This window comes from Hemitrygon akajei, chromosome 5, assembly GCF_048418815.1.
Source record: "Hemitrygon akajei chromosome 5, sHemAka1.3, whole genome shotgun sequence".
NCBI lineage: Eukaryota > Metazoa > Chordata > Chondrichthyes > Myliobatiformes > Dasyatidae > Hemitrygon > Hemitrygon akajei.
This window is the reverse complement of record NC_133128.1, coordinates 166,794,791-166,819,716: the sequence shown is the minus strand read 5'-3', so window position 1 is coordinate 166,819,716 and position 24,926 is coordinate 166,794,791. Positions and strand designations below refer to the sequence as shown.

The window sequence follows — 24,926 nt, the reverse complement described above, 5'->3', positions numbered from 1 at the left end:
CTGCGCAAACTTCCTTCACAAGAATGCAAATTGTACTCATACCCATGTTGTTTTTAAAAAAAAAACTGAGTCAGCCATCCAGGCAAAGCTGTAAATTTCCATTATCTTCAGGAGCATCAAATATAAGAATGCCACATGCATAACACAAGTACGTAGCAATCAAATGCTGGTATATCTTCATCTTCTTGTTGATTTACAGTATCTTACCTCTATTGGTTTATCCATACATTTATGCTGGTTCCCTGTTAATGTGGATTGGATGCACCACTCAAAAAAGAGCTGACAGTCCAAAAATCAGCACTGCCTTCTTTTTATTTAATTCCTCACCTATTTGTTCATTGATTCCATTTGCCACTGAGGGTTACTTTGCCGTCGCACCATTTCCCAGCATCTCAGGACTTTTTTTCCAATGGTTTGCAGATATATTTACAAAACCATATGAGGCCTGGGGATATAGCTTTGCTGCACAAATAAGCTTCAAAGGTTTAGAACATCAGAAAAGAACATCACAATGAGATTCAGAATCAGAAACACTGTTATCACTGACATGTCGTGAAAATTCAGATTGGAAGTCACTTATTCATTACATGTACATCAAAACATATAGAGAAGTGCATCGTCAGAACAACACAAGTGACAGCAATGACAAAACAAAACATCAGCAAAACAAACACGAGGGAATCTGCGGATGCTGGAAATCTAAAGCAACACACACAAAATGCAAGAGGAACTCAGCAGGTCAGGCAGCATTGATGGAAAAGAGAAAACAGTCAATGTTTTGGGCTGAAATGTCAACTGTTTACTCTTTTCCATAGATGCTCCCTGGCCTGCTGAGTTCCTGCAGCATTTTGTGAACAGCAAAATCAGCATTTTTCCCATCCTCCCTCCCACCCCCCACCCACCGACACCTACAGACAGGACACCAGCCCCAGGATAGGCTACCTCTGGGCATCAAATCCTTGGCCCTGGACTCCCACGCTCATGGACATAGGACCTCCAGCTTCAGACTTTGTCCCAGGACTTCTGATCATGGGTTTGACCTTTGGGCCACAATTCCCAGACTCGCACAGATGTCCGAATCTGAGACCTCATGACTCCTCTGGGCCTCTAACTACAGTTTTCAATCTTCAAGCTTCTACTTGCTGTGTTCTGGACTTTAACCTTTGGCTTTGCTCTCTGGACTTTGCCAATGACTGGATATCCACCCCAGGATTCACCGATAATAGGTTCGACCTTCGGCCCTTGACTCACACAAACCTTGTTTGACCTTCTGGCCTCGACTTCAATACCTGCACGGACCTCTTTTGACTTTTGAACCTTGATTTTCGGACTTGCACGGGCCTACAACCAGGTTGTCTGGGGAGGAGTGGGTCACTGGCCCTCAGGACTCCGGTCCGCACAGACTTTCAACCCGGGACCAGGGCTCACTGACTTGGGTATTGCTGCTTTCCCCAACACATGCTGACCAGAGCTCCAAGATCTATGATGTTCAATCGCGGAGTGCCCCAACTCCAGCCCAGTGTCTTCTTCTACAGGCCCTGTCCTCTAACTCTCCCGCATCCCTGTCTCTAAATCCTAATGTGACCAATAACTCCTCAAGCTATTTCCAAAAAAAAACAGCCTGTGGTGTAGTGGCATTAGCACCGGACTTCATGGCAGATGGTCCAGAGTTCGAATCCAGCCAGGACCCAACCGGGAAATTTGTGTGGAAGAAAGGCCTAGCAATCTACTTCTGTATCTTTCCATGAAAACCCAATGGACAACGACACTATCATGGTGACCTAAGGTCAACAGCAACATGAACCTACAATACAATGAAGTCTGAGCCACAACATTGATGGATGTCACAACTCAGCGGCATCTTACTCTCTAGAAACTATACTTAATGAGCTCTTGTAATACTCTGTCCTCACTGAACACTTATTGCATTATCAGAAGATCTCCAAACACATGTTTTTGAAATCTAAAGGCATGATTCTTCCAAAAGACAGTATAGACTTCAGAAAGCTCCCAAAACCAATTAGTGAATATCAAACAGCTGGAATATGTCATCAAGCTGAGCAGCAGTGTCCACCAGCCCATCTATCATCAGGAGTTGAAACTTTATTAAGTGAAGTTTCTTTTACTCTAAAATGATCATAAACAGAGAACCTTTATGGGTACCTTTTACTGGCTCCATTTGTATCCTTCTATCAAGTAGTATTTGATAGTGAAACAATACTTGGGTTTCAAGATCAATGGTCTCCTCCATTGCTCCAAGATTTCAGTGAAGACAGAAAAATCTGCCTTTCATGTTTGGCAGCACTGTGGTCAATGAACTGCTGTTTGACAGTGTAGGCAAACGTGACAATTTCACAACAGTTTCCTGTTTTTGGTGGCAGTATTTGCAGAACTGACATTTAATGAGGCAAAGGAAGAATACACAGGTTCTTCAGCAAATGGTGCTACAAGATCCGTGAAATCTATCTAAATGGAGCTTCTTATCCCTGTTGTGCCTCCTGGTCTCATAAGAGATAGTCCCTCACACACTCCACCTAATGATAGTCCCTCACATACTCCACCCAATGATAGTCCCTCACATACTCCGCCTAATGATAGTCCCTCACACATTCCACCCAAAGATAGTCCCTCATATACTCCGCCCAATGAGAGATAGTCCCTCACACACTCCACCTAATGATAGTCCCTCACACACTCCACCCAATGTTAGTCCCTCATATACTCCGCCCAATGAGAGATAGTCCCTCACACACTCTGCCCAATGATAGTCCCTCATATACTCCACCCAATGAGAGATAGTCCCTCACACACTCCACCTAATGATAGTCCCACACACTCCACCCAATGTTAGTCCCTCATATACTCCGCCCAATGAGAGATAGTCCCTCACACACTCCACCCAATGATAGTCCCTCACATACTCCACCCAATGAGAGATAGTCCCTCACACACTCTGTCCAATGAGAGATAGTCCCTCACACACTCCACTCAATGAGAGATAGTCCCTCACATACTCCGCCCAATGAGAGATAGTCCCTCACACACTCCACTCAATGAGAGATAGTCCCTCACACACTCCACTCAATGTTACTTTAATAAATGCAGCCTTTGTTTACTATCCCAATACCATCCATCACCATTAGGACTCCGTCAGTCAGAGTCGACCGTGGATGTTGAGTCCTAGCTGTCTAGGTACTCAAGTCAGGGCAGTACAATATGGAGAGCAAGCTGCTGCCCATGTAGCAAGCTCCCCCCCCCCCCTCTGATGAACCCAAAGGAATGGCAGAGACTGATATTTTTGCACCAGCAGAGTCACGGGAGTTGCCATTCTGTGTCGAACTCAATGTAGGACTGCCTTAGGGACTCTGGCTCTGGATTTTTCCGTAGGGGTTTACTCCCAAAGCCTTCCCCATGAGTGGGTATAGCCGCAAGGCAGCTGAGGTTTGAGATCAGAGTTTCCTTTTCCTAGATGAGCCCCATTTGCCTGAAGTGACTGGTTTTAAAGAGGCTGTTACCTGCCGTTGCCCCTTCTCTTGTCAGTAGAAATGGTTCCACTGGGCTTAGAGGCTAAGCCACACAGGAAGGCCAGGTCCTAGACTTGGTTGTCAGAGGCTATTTGAGGTGCACGCCATTGGGAGCATTTAACAGGTGGTGGGAGCTTGACTGTAGTACCACCCCAGTTATAACAACATACAGTAATATCTGGATAGTGAAATGTTATCTAAATACTAAATGAGTAAAAATGCCAAATTTGCAAAGAGTGTTGAATTTTCACTGAATCTTACATGGATATCACGTATCACACCATGAACTCAACAATTCCCTTTTATACCAAGTGAATTAGTAAAACCATATAAGCCAGAGAACTGAATTACAACCTTTTAAGAAAAATATTACTCATCTCTTGTAGATGACCATTTAAATAGCTGCCAGAACAAAAAGAAAGATTGGTGCTATGGTTCAGCTAGTAGTTGAATTGACTTTGTATCTGCAGCCTGAAGCCATCGGGTTCAGCCTTAGCGGTGAGTTAGCTCTGCAGTTCCGGGGACTCTGTGGTTCATGCTCTGTGTGTTATTTGATTATGTTTTTATTGTTCACATGTGTGGTTTGTTTGATGGTTGTTGTGTAGAGTTTTCTGTGGATTCTATTGTGGTTCTTTGTTCTGTGGCTGCCTGTAATAAGATGAATCTCAAGGTCGAATATGGCAGACATACTTTGATAATAAATGTAATTTGAACTTTAAAACAATCTCCTTTTCCACGGCAGACATGCAAAGCTGAAACTACGTAGAGTTCATAAATCTGAACAGTCTGCTTTTGGCTAAATGTGCAGTGTGCAGACAGAGGGCAGTGGCTGATCCCATTGCCCTGTGCAATTCTTAGGAATTACTCATTATCCCGCCATTTCCCTGCCTCAGCTCCTTGGCAATGGTGCAAGAAGTGCTCAATCACTTCAGTGTTAGGGAGTCCGAAAGACAATGGACACGTACTAAACCTGGGTCTACAGCAATTCTTTGTTGATGCTCATGAAAGCTTTGTCTTCCCTACAGCGTATTCTTATCTAAGAAACAACAATGGACTGTTCCATTGAACAAACTGAAGCTTTGGAGGTAATGAAGACCTGTTAGCCTGACATCAGCGGCTGGGAAGTTGTTGGAATTGATCGTTAGGGATGAGATGATGGAGTACCTGGAGGCACATGACAAGATAGGCCAAAGCCAGCATGGTTTCCTGAAAGGAAGATCCTGCCTGACTAACCTACTGTAATTCTTTGAGGAAATTACAAGCAGGGTAGACAAAGGAGATGCAGTGGATGTGGTGTACTTGGATTTTCAGAAGGCCTTTGACAAGGTGCCACACATGAAGCTGCTTAGCAAGATAAGAGCCCATGGAATTACAGGGGAGTTACTAGTGTGGGTGGAGCATTGGCCGGGCAGCAGAAAACAGAGAGTGGGAATAAAGGGATCCTATTCTGGCTGGTTGCTGGTTACCAGGGGAGTTCCACAGGGGTGGGTGTTGGGACCGTTACTTTTTACAATGTATGTCAATGATTTGGACTACGGTATTAAGGGATTTGTGGCTAAATTTGCCGATGATACAAAGATAGGTGAAGGAGCGGGTAGTGTTGAGGAAACAGAGAGCCTGCAGAGAGACTTAGATAGTTTAGGGGAATGGGCAAAGAAGTGGCAAATGAAACACAATGTTGGAAAGTGTATGGTCATGCACTTTGGCGGAAGAAATAAACAAGCAGACTATTATTTAGATGGGGAAAGAATTCAAAATGCAGAGATGCAAAGAGACTTGGGAGTCCATCTGCAAGATACCCCAAAGGTTAACCTGCAGGTTGAGTCAGTTGTGAAGGAGGCAAATGCAATGTTGGCATTCATTTCTAGAGGTATAGAATATAAGAGCAGGGATGTGATGTTGAGGCTCCATAAGGCACTCGTGAGACCACATTTGGAGTATTGTGTGCAGTTCTGGGCTCCTTATTTTAGAAAGGATATACTGACATTGGAGAGGGTTCAGAGAAGATTCACGAGAATAATTCCAGGAATGAGAAAGTTACCGAATGAGGAAGGTCTGGCAGCTCTTGGGCTGTATTCCCTGGAGTTCAGGAGAATGATGGGGGATCTCATAGAAACATTCCAAATGTTAAAAGGCCTGAACAGATTGCATGTGGCAATGTTATTTCCCATGGTAGGGGATTCTAGAACACGAGGGCATGACTGCAGGGTTTTAGAACTGAGGTGCGGAGAAATTACTTTAGTCAGAGAGTGGTAAGTCTGTGGAATTTGTTGCCATGAGTGGCTGTGGAGGCCGAGTCATTGGGTGTATTTAAGGCAGAGATAGATAGGTTCTTGATTAGCCAGGGCATCAAGGGGTATGGGGTGAAAGCAAGGGAGTGGGGATGACTGGAAGAATTGGAACAGCCCATGATTGAATAGCGGAGCAGACTCAATGGGCCGAATGGCCTACTTCTGCTCCTAAATCTTAGGGTCTTATGGTCTTAAAAAGATGGACCCCAGCCTTGAGCTATTATTTTTCAGTAGTGGCCACACTGGAGGCAGTGACTGAACAAAAGACCCTATGGAAACTCCTAGCAATTCTAGACAATGTTCTCACCCTTTGCATGCCACCCTGGCTGAACAGAGGAGCAGTTTTAGTAATAGCCTAAGACAACTCTGCTGCTCCAAAAACGCTATAGTGGTCATTCTTACCGTCGGCCATTAGGCTCTATAATGAGGCAACCCATAGCCGGGGAGGTGATGTCTCCTTCCTGTTTGATTGTTTGAGGTAACTTGTTAGTTTATTCTTTTTTACTTCTCTTCTAATATTTACAGCTATATGACACTGTAATTTCCTTTAGGATTAATGAAGTATCTATCCAACCTCCTGTCTAGTTGCCGGAAGTGACAGCAGCTATTAGACTCGCAAGCTCACATATCAGTGGGACTGCAGAAGCTGGGCCCGTGGAACGGCAATGACGAGAATCTGTTTCTCTGAAACCTCGATCTCTTAGAGAATTAGCTAACGCCAGGTCACTTTTGTTCCCTCAGAGTACTCGGCCACTCAGACCTGGAAAGTAAAATCAGGCTGGCCATCAGCAGCCTCTCGAAATTCAGTCTTTAAATGGTCCTTGTCAGGAGCCTGACATCACTTCAGGCCTTTAAAACCTTTGCACATAATGAGGAGAAAACTACTTCTTGCAATGCTGGCCCTCAGAAGGAGCGCAAAAAGGCAGAAAAGCAGAGGTGTCAATAAGAAAAAATATACTTTCTTCTTTTTAGCCAGACATGGTTAGTGCAGGGACATTACTTCCAGTTGGTAATCATTGTAATGAATCAATATGAAACATACACTTTGTTATGTATAGGCATTGGAATGCTGCAGCGAAGGGAGGATTAATTTGGTGCAATCACTCCCAGGCGTAATAATTGGCAAAGTCAGACTGGAGGGAGAAAAGACAGCTGGTGACTGTCATTCAAGGCTTTGGGACAGTAGTCTACAAGCAACATGAGAAGCTAAACTGAACATCCAGTGAAGAATCCAGACACGAGCTGCCCTCAGGTGTTCCTTGTCACTGTTAACGAGCTTCCTGAATGGGGAAATGAAGAAGGGCAGAGCAGGTGATGGTGACTATCGAAATCCCGCCTGGCACACACTGCAGTTTTCTATCTGATGCTGAGTCGTGCAAAAACCCACAGGCAGCTCTTACCAATTGGATTAAAGTGCTCATCTCCAGTTTAACCCACTGTTGCCATCCAACAAGGCTCCACTGCAGTTTCTCACTTCTTCAGTGCTGGCCCAACAACAGAACTTCAGCGGACAAAACAAGATGCAACTTCAGAGCAGTAGGGGGAGAACAGGGATTGAGATAGAATGCTTCTCAATCATGGTCCTCCCTTCCCACTGCTCTTTTTCTAAAGCCTATTCTCCTGATATTCATCGCAACAAAACAAATAAAGTTAAACAGTCAATTACTCTTTTCCTGCATGTGAACTGGCTGCAATACTGCACATCTAAAGAAAAGTCATGAAATATAATGCATAAATCAAGGTCCTAGTCCATCAATCAAAGTATTACTCAAAGTTATACTAGGCTGTGCTTGTTCACAAGAATCTTGCAAACAATAGGATGAATGAAAAAGTGAAACAAGGAATTAATTCATGTCCTTGGATGGAACTGTTAATTTCAACATATGCCGTTGAATTAACATGTACCATACTGTTCACAGACACCAACTTGACCAACAAATAAGATGAAAGAGATTTGACAATAATATGATGGCTGGGTGACATCATTATATACTCTTGCAAGTGATCTCTGGGAAGCTAATGATGAATGTATATCTGATTTCTGTTGGCGGGATCAAAATATATTCTGAAATCAGTGACAATCAGATATCAGTTTGGCCTCAGTTTTATGGAATAAACAAACTGAAAATTTACACTTTCCAAGGCCATCCTCAGATTAAACACGTATTACTTGTTCTGACCAATTAGTAATTTAATTTCTGTACAAAGATTGTCAGAAGTTATAATATGTGATACTATCAAACTGAAAGTGGAAATTCAAAAACTGCAAAGAATTTTTTAACTAAACTTAAGAGCTATGATATAGATAACACAATTGCAGTATGTAAAGAGATAAAGACAGGTGGACATTGAACCCTTGAACACTATCTCACTTATTTTAATATACAGTATATTTATTTTTGCACCATTTTTAATCTATTCAATATACATATACTGTAATTTGATTTATTTATTTATTATTGTTATTTTATTTTATTTTAATTTTCTTCTATATTATGTATTGCATAATATATTATATTGCATAATATATATTGCAGCATTATGTATTGCTGCGAAGTCAACAAATTTCATATCACATGCCGGTGTTAATAAACCTGATTCTGATTCTGAAAAACTAAAACTAAATAGTACTATGATACATTTTGACAGAATAAATGAAATACTGTAAAAATGAGTTTAATAAATACCCTCACTATTTTGCAGGTCATTGGATTGTTAGATACATCAGCATGAAACAAATAAAATACATTTGAAACAGAGTTTAAAGGGGCTTTAACCTCTGCCTCTCAATAAGGGCAATAATATTTGTTCAAGGAAATGGTGGTGTCCTTCCCTACAATTTTTCATCTACCATTCAAATTCTGCCAGGTCTGGTTACCTGCCATCCCTGGGAAAACCAGAGTATTTCTGGCACATACTGTCCAGTGAAGCTTCAGTTTTTATGCTGTTAGAGCTGTTGTTCTGGAGATCAGGCCCGAGGCAGAAATACATATTAACATACGAATCAGAAGCAGAAGTAGGCAACTGAACTCCTCAAGCCTGTTCCATCATTTACTGTAATATATAACTTCAACTCTGCATTCGATTCTCCTTGAGGGTAACCTTTTACTCCGACTGTCTATCTTTCTCTGTGTTAGAATAATCAAAGGTTCTGCTTCCACCATCCTCTGAGAGGAGTTTCAAAGATTCATGGCCTTCTGAAGGAAAATAATGCCTCAGCTCTGTCTAAATTTGATGATATCTTTTTTCGTTAAATTGAGACCTCTAGATTAACTTACAAGAGGAAATATTCTCTCTACATCCACTTTTTAAAGGACATCCTGGCTCTTAATTGCTTCAATCAAGTCCATTCTTACACTTCTAAAGCCCAACAAGTTTAGCCTAACCAGTATTACCTCATTAGAAATCGGCCCATTACAAATACCTAAACAGTAGACATTCCCTAAGCATTTCTAATGCATTAACATACCTCCTTAAATAAGGAGACTAATAATACAGATAGTATTCTAAATAGCAAAAAAACCCAGCTCAGATAAAGGTGACTCAGCCCACCATATTCACACTAACTATCTGTTCCCATTTATCAGCATTTGACCCAGAATCTTCTGTGCTATGGCATCTCAAATGCTGATCAGATACTGTTGTCAACTAAACTGTCTCTATCGCCTCCTCAGTGATTGTTACAGATTGCAACAACCCTCTTACGGAAATAACTTCCCTTAGATTCCTTACAGTTCTCTTGCTCCTCAGCCGGAACTTGTGAGATTGAGTTATTGAGAGAGGATAAGCAGTGGGACTGCTTTCCCAGGAGAACAAGAGAATGAGGGACATAGATAGAATCAATGTGCACAGGGCTGGGAAATCAAAACCTAGAGGACATAGGTTTAAGGTGAGGGGAGAGAGATTTAATAAGAGCCCATAGGGTCAGCAGTACATGAACTGAGCTGCCAGAGGAAGTTATTGAGGCAGTGACATTAACAACATTTAAAAGGTATTTGCACAGGCATATGAATAGGAAAGGGTTAGAGGGATATGGGCCACATGCGAGAAAATGAGATAAGCTTAGGTGGGAACCCTCTTAATTTGAAATCCTCTATCAGCTCCCCCCCCCCCCCCCCGACTCTTTCACTCCAAAGAAATAAAAACACTTTATTCAGCCTTGCTGAAAGATGCCACCCCGAACAACATCCTCTAAATCTCCACTGCAACTTTTTCAGTTCAATCATATCTTTTTTTTACCAAAGTCTTCATTTTGCACCTATTTCTTAATTATTTGCTGTATCTGTTTACTAGGTTTTTTTCCACATTTCACACATTTGGATACCCAGATTACTCTACATCTCAGAGCTCTGCAAACCACTTTGCATTTTTCCCTGCCAAAATGGATTATTTCATATCTCCAGCATTATACTCCATTTCCCCACTTAAGCAAACCAGCTAAACCTCTTTGTAGCCTCCTATTTTCACCAAGCTTTATGTCATCAGCTAACATACCCCATTACTTTGTTGCCTTCATCAATGTCATTTATATGAACCGATTAAAATCTGAGACCTGCCCCCACGTTAATCCTTGCATGGTCAGACTTTGCCATTAAGGGACCCACTTCAGCCTAATTTCTGTTTCCTCCTAGTCCATCAATCAAATAGGCTCCAACTGCGATGAATTTTTGAAGTTAACTTCAAAGCATTATTGATAAAAGATTTAGTTCTGAATTTACCAATTATATTAAATATGAATGGTTGTTCCTTGCACTTCAAACCTTTGATCCTGTTATATCATTCTGACCTTAGTCTATTTCTTGCAACAATCTGCTAAAATTAATGCTGCACTAAAAATGCAGATACTTTTTCAATCTAAAATTAGTCTGTTCTTCTATTATAAACCTAAATGCTTTAGTGAATCAAGGGAGAACACTGTAACCTACAAAGCATTGAAAGCATAGTTAAGTTATTTTTGCATGGAAAAAGTTGATATAAAACAGTGCTGGGTAGTACCAGTGCATTGTCATGTCTTAATATATTTGGTAAGTTAGACAGAGGTCATGTGTTTGGTATTGTATCAAATTATCATCACAGTTTTAATGATGTTATATATACATATGCGTGCTCATGCACATACACACACTATATATACAAAACACAAGATAATTGATTGCACCCCCCACCCCTTTAACATGACACACCAAATCATCACAGTTGCAGCCAACTGCTTATAGAAGTTACATAATTAGTTAAATGGAGATCACCTGTGTGCAGTCAAGGTGTTTCAATTGATTGTAGTAAACATACATCTGTATCTGGAAGGTCCAAATGCTGGTGAGTCAGTATCCTGGCAAAAACTACGCCATGAAGACAAAAGAACACTCCAAGCAACTCCGCAAAAAGGTTATTGAAAAGCACAAGTCAGGAGAAGGATACAAGAAAATTTCCAAGTCATTAAATATCCTTTGGAGTACAGTTAAGTCAATTATTAAGAAAGCATGACACAGCTATAAATCTTCCTAGAGCAGGCTGTCCTCAAAAACTGAGTGACTGAGCGAGAAGGGGACCAGTGAGGAAGGCCACCAAAAGACCTATGACAACCCTGGAGGAGTTACAAGCTTCAGTGGCTGAGATGGGAGAGACTGCACATACAACAACTGTTGCCCAGGTGCTCCACCAGTCACAACTTAATGAGAGAGTGGCAAAGAGAAAGCCACTTTTAAAAAAACGCACATGAAATCTCAGCTAGACATTGTCAGAAGGCATGTGGGAGACTCTGAAATCAGCTGGAAGAACGTTCTATGGTCTGATGAAAGCAAAATTGAGCTTTCTGGCCATCAGACTAAATGCAATGTTTGGGATTAGCCAAACACCGCATATCATCAAAAACACACCAGCCCTCCCTTGAAGCATGATGGTGGTTGCATTGTGCTGTGGGGACACTTCACTGCAATAGGCCCTGGAAGGCTTGTGAAGGTAGAGGGTAAAATGAATGCAGCAAAACACAGAGAAATCCTGGAGGAAAACCTGATGCAGTCTGCAAGAGAACTGCGACTTGGAAGAAGATTTGTTTTCCAGCAAGACAACGATCCCAAGCAGAAAACCAAAGCTACATACCAATAGCTTAAAAACAACAAAGTTAATGTCCCAGAGTGACCAAGTCAAAGTCCAGACTTCAATCCAATTGAGAATCTGTGGCTGGACTTGAAAAGGACTGTTTACTCACAATCCCCATGCAATCTGACAGACCTTGAAAAGTTTTGTAAAAGAGAATGGGGAAAAATTGCAGTGTCCAGATTGCAAAGCTGATGGAGACCTATCCACACAGACTCAAGGCTGTAATCGCTGCCAAAGTGCATCTACTAAATACTGACTCAAAGGGGGTGAATACTTATGCAATCAATTATTTTGTGTTTTCTATTTGTAATTAATTCAGATCACTTTGTAGAGATCTGTTTTCACTTTGACACAAAAGACTCTTTTTCTGTTGATCTGTGTCAAATAAGCCAAATTACATCCACTGTGATTCAATGTTATAAAACAATAAAACGTGAAAACTTTTTTGGGGGTGAATACATTTTATAGGCACTGTTTATAACTCAGGTTCACCAGTTGAGTACATAAGGCATCAATTTCTGGCAGTTTGGTGTTCTGAGCAGTGGCTGATCAGTGATCTTGACGGATTGGTAAAAGCAAATGAAAACAGGCAGAGTGGCCACTGTTAGAGTGGGCAGAGTTAGAATGGGGATTTTGAGGCTTCAGCTCTTCAAGGTTTTGAGACTTTTTTTCCTTCACAGTTTATTTATTGTTTTTCCTTCTTTATATTGCTCAATTAGAACAGTAGGGATGCCAGGCAGGATAGTGGGATAGAGGAAAGCAGGAAGACCTCCACTTGTGGGATAGAGTTCAAGCAGGGAGATGCAAGAAATGCATCCAGCTGCAGCTTCTAACACTTCATGTTAGGAGTTGGAGCTGGAACTGGATGAACTTCAGTGGAGAGATTGAGGGGCTGATAGATAGGACATATAAAGTGGTCCTTACATCCAAGGTGCAAGACACAGGAAGGGGAAATGGGTTAAACAGCCAGTGCAGAGTACTTCTATGTCTACCCCCTCGCAACAGTTATACCACTTTGGATACTGTTGGGGGGGCAGTGGGCAAGACCTAGCAGAGGAAAGTCACGGTGGTCAGGTCTCTAGCACTGAGTCTGGCTCTCTGACTCAGAAGGGAAGGGGAAAAGAGATCAGCTGTGGTGAAGGGGGACTTGTAAGTTAGGGGAATAGAAAGGAGGTCCTGTGGACGAGAACAAGATTCCCAGATGGTATGTTGCCTCCTGGGTGCCTGGGCATGGGATATCTTAGATCGAGTCTTCAACATTCTTAAGTGGGAGGGTGAACAGCCAGAGGTCAAGGTACCAATGACATGGGTAGAAAGAGTGAGGAGGTTCTGCAAAATGAGTTCAGGGAGTTTGGTGCCAAGTTAAAGGGCAGGAACTCCAAGGTTGTGATCTCAGGATTGCTACCTGTGGCATGTGCTGGTGACGTCAGTAATACAGTTTGATATGTGGCTAAGGTTTTTGGATCATTGGGCTCTCTTCCAGGGAAAGTGGGACCTGACAGACGAGATGGCTTGGACCCTTGGAGTGCGACTAATATCCGAGGAGGAAGGTTCGCTGGTGCTGCATGGGGCGGCGGGGATTTGGGTTAAGCGAGAGTTGCAGGGGAATGGGAATCGGTGCCAGAACAGATAGTGGAGAAGTTGTGGAGACAGATGTTGTCATGACCTCCGAGAAAGTCGTGAATCAAAAGGTTGAGCCTGGTGTCTATATACGAATGCTCAGGGCATGATATTGTACCCATTCACGATACCTGGTTACAGGAGACCCAGGATTGGCAGCTCAATATTCCTGGATTCCATTGCTTTAGACATGATAGAGCAGGAGGGGTTAAAGGTGGGGTGGTGTTAATAGATTGGAAAGAGTTTGTCAGATGTTAGAAGTCCCAATGAGAGAGTAATACTTAAATCTGCAATTTGGGAATGAGGCAGGGCAGGTGACAAAAGTTAGCATAGGGGTCACTTTGCATCTAGTGATCATAATGCCATTAGGTTCAAGTAAATATGGAAAAAGGCAAGTCTGGTCAGTGGGTTGAGCTTCTAAATTGTAGAAAGGCCAATATGGATGATATCAGAAAGGATCTGGCTAGTGTGGATTGGGGCAAGCTGTTTTCTGACAAAAATGTACTTGGTAGATAGGATCATAAAAAATGTTTTTGGAACATTGGCCTTCATAAATCAAAGTATTGAGTACAGGAGATGGGATGTTATGTTGTAGTTGAAAAAGACGTTGCTAAGGCATAATTTGGAGTATTGCGTGCAGCTTTGGTAACATACCTACAGGAAAGATGTAAATAAGGTTGAAAGAGTACATACAAAATTTATAATGATGTTGCCGGATCTAGAGGACCTGAGTTATAAGGAAAGATTGAATAGGTTAGAACTTTATTCTTCCGAATGTAGGTTGAAAGAGTACAAAGAAAGTATACAAAGATGTTGCTGGGACTGGAAGACTTGAGTTATAGGAAAAGATTAAAAAAGTCAGGACTATATTTTTGAGGACATTGAATATAGAGAGGAGATTTGATAGAGATATAGAAAATTATGTGGGGTATAGATATGATAAATGCAAGCAGGCTTTTTCCACTGATGTTGGGTGGGACTGCCACTAAAGGTCAATGGTTAAGGGTGAAAGGTGAAAAGTTTAAGGGGAATATGAGAGGAATCTTCTTCACTCCGAGGGTCATGAAAGTGGGGAATGAGCTGCCAGCACAAGTGGTGGACGTGAGTTCGATTTCAACATTTAAGAGAAATTTGGGTAAGTACATGGATGGTAGGGGTATAGAGGGCTCTGGTCTCGGTGCAGGTCGATGGGAGTAGGAAGCTTAAATGGTTCAGCACAGACTAGATGGGACTGTTTCTCTGATGTGCTTTCCTATGACTCAATAAATGTTCACTGATGGAGAAGTCCAGGCTGATAGACAACAGCAAAGTGTGGTAACTTTATCTGACCATCAACAGCTGCAAGCTGGGGGACATCCTGGATAAGCTCAGCCATGAACATGTGGAACACAGCGATGCACTGGTTTTTGTAATGCACAGCTGGGACAGCAGAGGCTTAGGGAAAGTCAGAAGTAATGAAGGATGCAATGTCACACTGTATTTCAGCATGGTAACCGAAGACCAAGAACTGTAACATGTTCAGAAGCAATAGTTGGACTGGGCAGCTTGACAAATTTGTAAATACCACCAGTTTCAAATCTTCCTGTTCCCTGGAATTGTGCAGATTTTCAGGGCTGAACAACAGCATTAACGACTTTGGTAGCAAATTACTCCACACTAATATAATAATTAAAAACAAACTATTTCTGAGAGAGCTAGTTCTCTCAGAACTAGTGGTTTGTCCTCTGCAAACAAGAAACAGCACAACCCAAAACATTTCAGGTTATAGTCAGAGAATTCAACCAGGTTTGTTTGAAGAGAACCCTGTCAAATTATCACTCACATATAACCTGTAGCAACAGAATTCTCAACACACTAGACCACTGCTATAGTAAGGTAAGGAATGCCTACCATTCCTTGCAAGACCATGTTTTAGTAAATCAGATCACTTGACTGTCCTTCTCCCACCTGCATACAGGCCCAGGCTAAAAAGCAAAGCTCCAAGGATTAGGACAGTAAAGAGGTGGTCGCGGGAGGCAAAGGAGCGATTAAGAGATTGCTTTGAGTCAGTAGGCTGGGACTTGCTCAAGAACTCACCTGTGGATCTGAATGAATACACTGTGGTTGTTATGGACTGTATTAAAACAGCTGTAGACAAATGTATCCCAATTAAATCATTCATAGCCTTCCCCAATCAGAAGTCCTGAATGAACCATGAGATATGAAACCTGCCAAGAACTAGATCAGTGGTATTCAAGTCTGAAGACCAAGAAAGCTACAAGAGGTGCAGTAATGATATCCAGAAAGCCAGCTCTCGGGTGAAGTGGAAATTTCGAACCAAATTTGAATCAATGAGCAATGCTCAACAGCTGTAGCAGGGCCTGAATGCTATCACCTCTTATAAAGTTAACTCAAGTGACATGGGATACAGCAGGGCTTCGCTGCCAATGAGCTCAATGCACTCTGTGCTTGCTTTGACCATCAGAACATGGAGGACCCATCGAAAACTCCCACATCCTATGTCTCAGTCTCTGAGGCGAACATGCGGGCAGCCTTCAGGAGGGTGAATCCATGGAAAGCACCTGGACTGGACGGGGTACCTAGCCAAGTACTAAAGATCTGTGCTGACCAACTGGCTAGTGCATTAACCTCTCACACTGCCGTAGAAAACCAGTATCCCTCATCAGAGATCCCACCACCCAGGCTATGCTCTCTTCTCACTGTTGCCGTCAGGTAGAATATACAAGAGCCTTAGGACTCACACCACTAGGTTCAGGATAGTTGCTACCCCTTAATCATCAGGCTCTTCAACAAAAGGGGATAACTACACTCAACTTCACTTGCCCTATTACTGAAATGTTCCCATAAGCAAAGATCTCACTTTGAAGGACTCGACCTTATTATCTCATGGTCTCATTATTTGTTGCTATTTATTTATATTTGCATTTGCACAGTTTGTTGCCTTCTGCGCTCTGGGTGATTTTTCACTGATCCTGTTACAGCTACTATTCTATAGATTTACTGAGTATGCCCACAAGAAGATGAATCTCAGGGTTGAATATGATGACATACATGTAGTTTGATAATAAAATTCACTTTGAACTTTGATAGTTCAGTATCTCATCTAATCAGCTGCTAGTCTACTCATAAAAAGGGTAAAGTAGGAATTAATTAGGACACTTCATTATTTTATCTCTAAGAGTAAGGACGAAGGTTTAAATGCATTATCTTCTAATGTACAAGGAGGAAATTAGTTATCTGTGAATTGGTATCATAGAGTCTTTGTATACTTCTACACGCCCAACCTACCAGTTACATCTATTATAAAGAACTGCTAGGGTTACTTCAGACTATTCTGCACATCATTTAACTTTTCACAAGGCAACATATGGTTATTCAGAAATAAGCAAAAGCTGCTGATAAAAATATTCATGCTTTGAAAAATGGCATGTATAATTTCTCCAGTGAAGCATATGCTATAAATCTGTTTATAATATTTTGCAGCTGAAGATTTTAGCTCACACCTAATTCAGAAAAGATGACAAATAACATAGACAGTGGTTTCGTTTATACAATAACTACAGAGAATTAAACTACAAAAGCAATGTTAGTTTGTCATCCTGAAGGATTTTACCATCAAAATAAAAACTGCATCAACAAGCTTAAAAGCTGTTAATAATGAGTTTTTCCATATTGCCTGCTGCACTGCTCTTTACAGTTCTATTTTATAAAAATAGAGAAACATTGCTGAAGACGTTTGGTAATACATCATCTTTATTTCAAGCACTGCCCATCGTCCATCATAAATGAGTACTCACCTCCAGAAATGGAAATCTAAAATTTTCTGGTAAGTTTGTCACATCAATATAATTTATCTACCAAAAAAAAACCAAGCCAATATTTCAAGGACATCACCAGGAAGGTCATTACACCACACAGAATTGAAGAACTACCATAACAGATAGTTTGCAAATACACGCTTCAACAAACATGCTTAAAAGAACAGCACTAAACTGTGCAGAACACACTCAAACATAAAATAAGATAAATACACAAGGGTCTACCTCTTAGTACTTAATCTATCATGCCTGCTATTAAAAAGAATGGATTAAGCAGACATATTTGGGTTGAAAGATTAATAGCCAAATTATCTCTTTGTTGGTTATGTACTGAAAGGTAGATTATTTGGTACTCACCTTTGTTGAGAAACCCACTCCACATTATGACTGCAGCATCAAATATATCGGATCAAAAATGCCGTAAAGAATTAAAGTCTATTTGATAACTGTGCTGTTAAAAACTCCACAGTTTCTTGTTTGATGATCTTTGTTACCAACCCAGAAATCAGCTATTCTTTTAAAATCAGGGCAGCTTCAAATTTTCCAGGTTACAGAGCGAGTCATGGTTCGTTCAAAATCTCGTCCACTGTCTGCAGCTTTTTGAGGATGAAAATGGACACTTCAGAGTCATTTTGAAAAGAAAGCTATGTCATTTCAGTTCAACAGCAATGTGCTGCTATGTGTTACCATGAAGAGAATGCAGCTCTCGTAAGAAATCCAAGCAGCAAAACATGTAGAAACAGGCAGCGCAGGTCCCCATTGGCAGTGAGGATAATCACTTTCAGTCACATATTCAAAGACTGCAATGTTACAATTATTGGTTCCTCAGCATGGCCAGATCAAGCCACACAGATGAAGATTCATCTAAGAACATTGTATCGTTGCTAAAAATAGCACATCCCTTTTCAATGATAAACAGCTGAGACAGAAGGAAATCAGTGCTCTACACTTCCATAATTTAACTGGCACTCTAGCAAAGAAGGGATGACAAATCCAAAGCTGATGAGTTATTATTCTAAGGAGTGCAGAAAATCAGGGTAATTGGTTTTTCTCAGACAAACCAAACCCACATCTGATATCATTAGACATGACAGATAAGCAAATAAAATGAAGAAAAGGCCTGTTGTCAATGAGTACAAATTGTAAAATGTAGTTTTAGAGGCAAGTAGATCTAACACATGCTCTTGTCCTGAATGTTAATGAGAATTCATTGAACCAGTTATAACGCAATGTCTTATTCTACAGATTCCTTTGTGTGACTTTTTAAGGGAAAACTATTTAATTTAGAACATTTAAGGGAAAACATTTAAGTTAACTAAAGTGAAGCTTCAAATGCAGAGTTAAATTTTATTGTTCTGCAGAGAAATCATACTTCCACTGAAGTGCTCTTTCCAACGTATGTGATGGATTGTGTTGTTTTCAGTACTGTGTTCAAGATGGGAAGGCCTTATTCCATGAATACCTGCCACTTTAAAAACACAAGTTGTTACACTCTACACTTTATTTCCAAAATTATGAAACATTAATGGTACTGATTTTCCTGGAAAATATTGTAGTTTTGAATAAGCTTCTTTCATTTCCCTGTCTGCAACTTTTGTACGTAATAGTTAAACACAGAAGGTCCATACTTATGCAGCAATGATTTTCACTTCTGGATTCCCCAAGGAGTCCAGCAGCAGAACTCACGGATGTTCAGATCATTCACTACTTACATCGGAAACTGACTTTGATCTTGCACTCAGTTCAACTAGCAGTTTGACCAATAATTAGGTCCTGACCGATAATTTCCACGAGGATTGTAGAAATGACAAAGAGGAGGCAAAAAGGAAAAAGGTTTTTAACTTGTAAGCTTACATTCTAGAGCAGTACTGAAGCACCTTTTGGAGAGAGAGACAGACTGACAATTTATCCAGATAAATTATTACTATCTTGTTAAAAGCAACCAGATACTAATGTCTTTCCTCATTTATATGAACACACAAGGGTTTAGTAATAGACTCACAAGAGACAGCAGATGCTGAAATCTGAAGCAACAAACAAAAACTGTTGAGGAACGCAGCAGTTTCAACCTGAAATGTCAACATTTCTTCTCCCTCCACAGATGCTATTTGACCCACTTTCTTCCAGTAGTAGATTGTTCATTGCTACAGTTTAATAATAAGTTAATTACTACAGGTTTCAAATAACAAGTGAAAATGGCTTCCTTATTTAAAATGCAGTAAATTATGACTGTTAATTTTGTGTGTTTGACACCATAATTATTTGAATCCTTTGTGCAATCTTATTCAGTCATGGAGCCTCAACAACTTGGAATTTTGATTTCACTGAATTGAAGTGTTTGCCGCATTACAAATAAAATGGAACTATAATTATTAAAACAATGCATTTTTATTGACGACAGGAAACAATTTTGAGAACATCAAGCTCAATACTCATCATTGGCAGGCTAATTATTGCTTTAAGGTCATTATCTGCGATCCAGTGGTTCTGATTTAATTTGCTGAGACTCGCTTGCAAATGAATGCACTGCATAAAATAAACTTCAGGCTCTGTGACTATTTTTGGACTTTTCAAAAAAGCAAAATAACAGTAGAAATTGAATTGCTTTCTTTGTGAGTAATTAGTTGAAGCTGAATACTCAATTCCACTAATATTGCATTGGCTGAAAATGAGTCAGCAAAAAAAAATCTATTGTACTGTATAACATAATTTGAAATGATAACTAATGAATTATCTGTATACACAATCTCATTTTCAAAAATTATAATCACTGCAATGCCAAATCATTTTTTTAAATTGAGCCTGCAGTAATATTGTAATACCAGTGCCCAAGAAGAGCAGGGTGAGCTGCCTCTACAACTATCACCCAGTTGCACTCAGATCTACTATGACGAAGTGCTTTGAGGGGTTGGTCATGACCAGAATCAACTCCTGCCCAAGCACGAGCCGGCACCAACTGCAATTCGCCGAAAAGTCTACGGCTCTCAACTCAGCCTCCGATCACCCGGGCAATAGTTGTGTCAGCAAACCGACATCAGACCGCTGTTTGTTGATTACAGCTCAGCATTCAACACCATCGTACTCCCAGATCTAATTAACAAGCTCCAAACCCTGGGCCTCTGAACCTCCCTCTGCAGCTGAATCCTTAACTTCTTTATCGGGAGACCACAGTCAGTGCTGGTGGATCTGATTGTTTAATTCTTATTAGACTATTTAATTGTTATTTTCTTTGCAGTTTAACAATTAATTATATACTTGCATTTTAAGTAGTTCTTATATGTAAAATAGTTTAACAGCCTATAGTGGCTATACAAAGTGTAATTCTGGAAGACTGCAGGTTTCTTTGATCTGCATGAAGTTGCTAAGTGCTTTCTTATTGGCTAATATGGTATTGCAGTATTCACATGAGTACTTTCAAATTGGTTGTCTCTTACCTACAGATCGGTATGGATTTTGAATAGTATCTGAATAGTATAAAAATAGCTGTTTTATGCTAGGTGCCATGTTACATAGTTTCTCACTCTTCTTCAACTAATAGACCCCTCTCACTGTTTGTTACAACTTCCCTTTGTTTTATGGTCTCTTTAAAAAATGATCACAAAGTAACAATTTTTGAGCCTGTTTCCTGACTTCTAAGAGAACTTTGGATTAAAACATCAGAATCTACAGGGCAGACTGTTAATAACATCTTGTCCTCACTGGCAATCAAAACAGCTGCACTTCCGGGATATGTGCTTAGCCTGCTGCTCTACTCCCTCTGCACCCACGACTGTGTGGCTGGGCACAGCTCAAATGCTATCTATAAACTTGCCGATGATGCAGCCGCTGTTGGCTGAACTTCAGATGGTGATGAGGAGGCGTACAGAAGGGAGATAGATCAGCTATTTGAGTGGTATTGAGGCAACAACCTTGCACAATGTCAGTAGGAGAAAGGAATTGATTGTGGACTTCAGGAAGAGGGAGTCGAGGGAATGCACACCAATCATAGAAAACATAGAAACATAGAAAATAGGTGCAGGAGTAGGCCATTCGGCCCTTCAAGCCTGCACCACCATTCAGTATGATCATGGCTGATCATCCAACTCAGAACCCTGTACCTGCCTTCTCTCCATACCCCCTGATCCCTTTAGCCACAAGGGCCATATCTAACTCATCGAGGGATCAGCAGTGGAAAGGGTGAACAGTTTCAAGTTCCTGGAATTCCTGGCTGTTGACATCTCTGATGCTCTATCCTGGGCCCAAAATATTGATGCAATTATAAAGAAGGCACAACAGTGACTATATTCCAATTGGATTTTGAGGAGACTTAGAATGTCACCAAAGACACTTGCAAGTTTCTACAGATACACAGTGGAGAGCATTCTAACTGGTTGCATCACCATCTGGTATGGAGGGGCCACTGCGCAGGATTGGGAAAAAGCTGCAGAAAGTTACAAACTCAGCCAGCTCCATCATGGGCACTCGCCTCCCCAGTATCGAGAACATCTTCAAAAGGCGATGCCTCAAAAAGGTGGCATCCGGCATTAAGAACCCCCACCACACAGGTATGCCCTCTTTTCACTGGTTCCACCAAGGAGGTGGTACAAGAGTCTGAAGACACATACTCGTTGCTTCTTCCCCTCTGCCAGCAGATTTCTGAGTGGACAATGAACCCATAAACACAACCTCACTATTTTTTGCTCTCTTTTTGCACTACTTACTTAATTTAAAATGTAAACATTTTACTTATTGTTATTTATATGTACTGATGCCGCATTAACAACAGATTTCATGATGTTTGCTACTCTCTCTAAACCCATGACTGTGTGGCTAGGCATAGCTCAAATACCATCTATAAAATTGCTGATGATACAACCATTGTTGGTTGAATTTCAGATGGAGTCAAGAGGATGTACAGGAGTGAGAAATGCCAACTAGTTGAATGGTGTTGCAGCAATAACCTTGCACTTAAAATCAGTAAGACGAAAGAGCTAATTGTGGACTTCAGGAAAGGTAAGATGAAGGAATGTATGCCAATCCTCATAGAGGGGTCAGAAGTGCAGAGAGTGAGCAGTTTCAAATTTCTGGGTGTCAAGATCTCTGAGGATCTAACCTGGTCCTACTATATTGATGTAGTTATAAAGAAGGCAAGACAGTGAGTATACTTCATTAAGAGTTTTAAGAGATTTGGTATGTCAACAAATACACTCAAAAACTTCTATAGATATACCGAGGAGAGCATTCTGACTGGCTGCATCACTGTCTGGTATGGAGTGGCTACTGCACGGGACCAAAAGAAGCTGCAGAAGGTTGTAAATCTAGTCAGCTCCATCTTGGGTACTAGCCTACAAAGTACCCAGGACATCTTCAGGGAGCGGTGTCTCAGAAAGCCAGCGTCCATTAGTTCAGTGGCAATTTCCACCACCCAGCCTTCGTGTCCTGCGAAACAAGCAGTGACGCTCGTTTAAATACCATCGCTGGACACCAGCTGTCCATCATATAGCTCCTCCTCCTCTCTCTCTCTCTCTCTCTCTCTCTCTCTCTCTCTCTGTAACAAGCTGCTTGCGCTGCAGCCAATCTTCCGCTGTCGCTCGTCCTTCTCTCTCTCTCTCTCTCACACAGACATGGTTCTTTAAGGCACAGTCCATAATGAATAAAACTTAAGATTCCATCACAGCTCTTTAAAACACTGAGGCCCTGTTTCCCATGCTCCCTTTCAACTCACCAGGACACCATTTCCCAAACTGCCTTTAAGTTACTGGATTCACTGCGAGGCATATTATAATACTGTGCAGTATTAAATATGAATTCCAGATATGTTTAGGGATAATATGTATAACATGCAAAAAGCTGGAAATTCTGCCACTACAACACAAACCTGCTGGATTAACGGTGTTTTACTGCTGATGCACCATCAATAACTCACGCTGAGACTTAGGAAGTGAGATATCGGCTTTTATTGACTGGAAGAACAAACAACACTACATCCTGGGGAAAATGAGGGAGAGCAGCAGACCACAGTCGCCTTTATACAGGGGTCTGTGGGAGGAGCCACAGGAGCAGCCAGCAGGGTCTGTGGGAGGAGCCACAGGAGCAGTCAGACAGGTATATCTAGTTCACCACAACTGCACATGCATTCATGCGTCTTCTGTAATTGGTCAGTATTGCATTTTAGCTTTAACACAATAAAAACTTACATTTCGGAAGGAATGATTACTTCCTTGGAGGAAGTCATCTTCCCACTACAGTCAAACTGAGTCTCGGCACCTGTCTATCATTCCTTCCCAACATTAAACGTTAACAGGGCTGTGACAAAAAGCAAATCCCAAACACATTGCAGCACTTGTTTAATTTATTCTTTCCTTTGTATGATTTACACTTTTTTGAAAATGAATTCATTTAAACAAGAAAATCTCCCAGGTGGATTCACAGATGCAATTTCTTTTGAATTTAGCAAAATTTTCCATGTGACTTATATGGGTCCATAAAGTCCTTAGATTGCTGATTCACTGAGGAAGTTCCTACATTATTATGAATAAACTCTTCTTGGGGTTCCAGCCAGGTACCGACGTTTTGATGACAAACTCTGCCACCTTCTTCAGGGACTCTGTTCCGTGCAGACAGGAACTCCCTGTCAGAGAAATCTAAAGAAGGTGCAACCTGTTGGTGCACAAACTCATCTGCAGTTAGCAGTCACTGCTCTGAGGAAATTGAGCATCTTATGGTTAAATGTCGGCCGCATTACCCGTTCAGAGTGTTTACCGTTGTGTTCATCACTGCTGTCTACCTCCTCCCCGAGCTCAAATGCCAAGGACACACTGGGAGAGCTTTACAGTATCATCAGATTTCTCCAAAACAAGCATCGGGACGGTCTCCTCATAACTGCAGGTGGCTACAGGGTATCTTTACTAAACTCCCCCAACACATCACCATGGACACACGGGGAACAAACACATGGACCATGTTTATACAGGCAGACTCAGTACTTACAAAGCCATCCTACGCCCTCATCTTAGCCTCTGACCACATCTCCATAGTATTAATCCCAGCATACCAACCACTGCTGAAAATGGAGAAGCCAGTCAACAGGACCATTACTGTATGGCCTAATGAGGCAATCCTCGTGCTTCGGGATTGCTTCGAATGGACAAACTGGCAGATGTTCAAGGAGGCCACCATAAACGGAGAAGACACTGTCCTTTGAGGAACATAGTTCATCTGTCTCTGGCTACATCTGTGAGTGTGTTTACAAAATTGGTACTCCAAAAATGGTTATCTCACACCCCAATCAGCAGCCCTGGCTGAACGAGTGCACCCCTCACCAAAAGCCTGGGATGCTGCCTTCAACTCTCATCACAGAGCAGCTCTCAGACAAACAGGAGAATCCTCATCTTCGGCATCAATAAGTCAAAGACTGCTGATGCACAGAGAATTCCGGAACACCGATAATGATCCCAGGCGTACGTGGCTGGACACAAAGGGCGTTACCGACTACACAAGGAAAAACAATGTCCACTGTACCAGTGTTCCTCCCTCCCTGATGCTCTAACCAACCTTTTTGCACGCCTTGAGGTATGCAACACAATGCCAGCCAT

The 24,926-nt window shown here is 41.4% G+C and overlaps 1 protein-coding gene across 6 annotated transcripts in view; it reads right to left on the bottom strand.

Moving 5' to 3' along the window:
* znf385b (zinc finger protein 385B) overlaps positions 1-24,926 on the bottom strand; it is a 406,157-nt gene that overhangs the window by 274,998 nt on the left and 106,233 nt on the right. Inside the window, exon 1 of one of the 6 annotated variants that reach the window (XM_073047098.1) lies at positions 17,710-18,211. The exons of the other annotated variants lie outside the window; for them this stretch is intronic. Within the exon in view, the coding sequence (XP_072903199.1) occupies positions 17,710-17,734 (25 nt within the window). The 5' untranslated portion in view covers positions 17,735-18,211. Of the gene's footprint in view, positions 1-17,709; positions 18,212-24,926 lie in introns of those variants that run through there. 6 annotated transcript variants of the gene reach the window in all.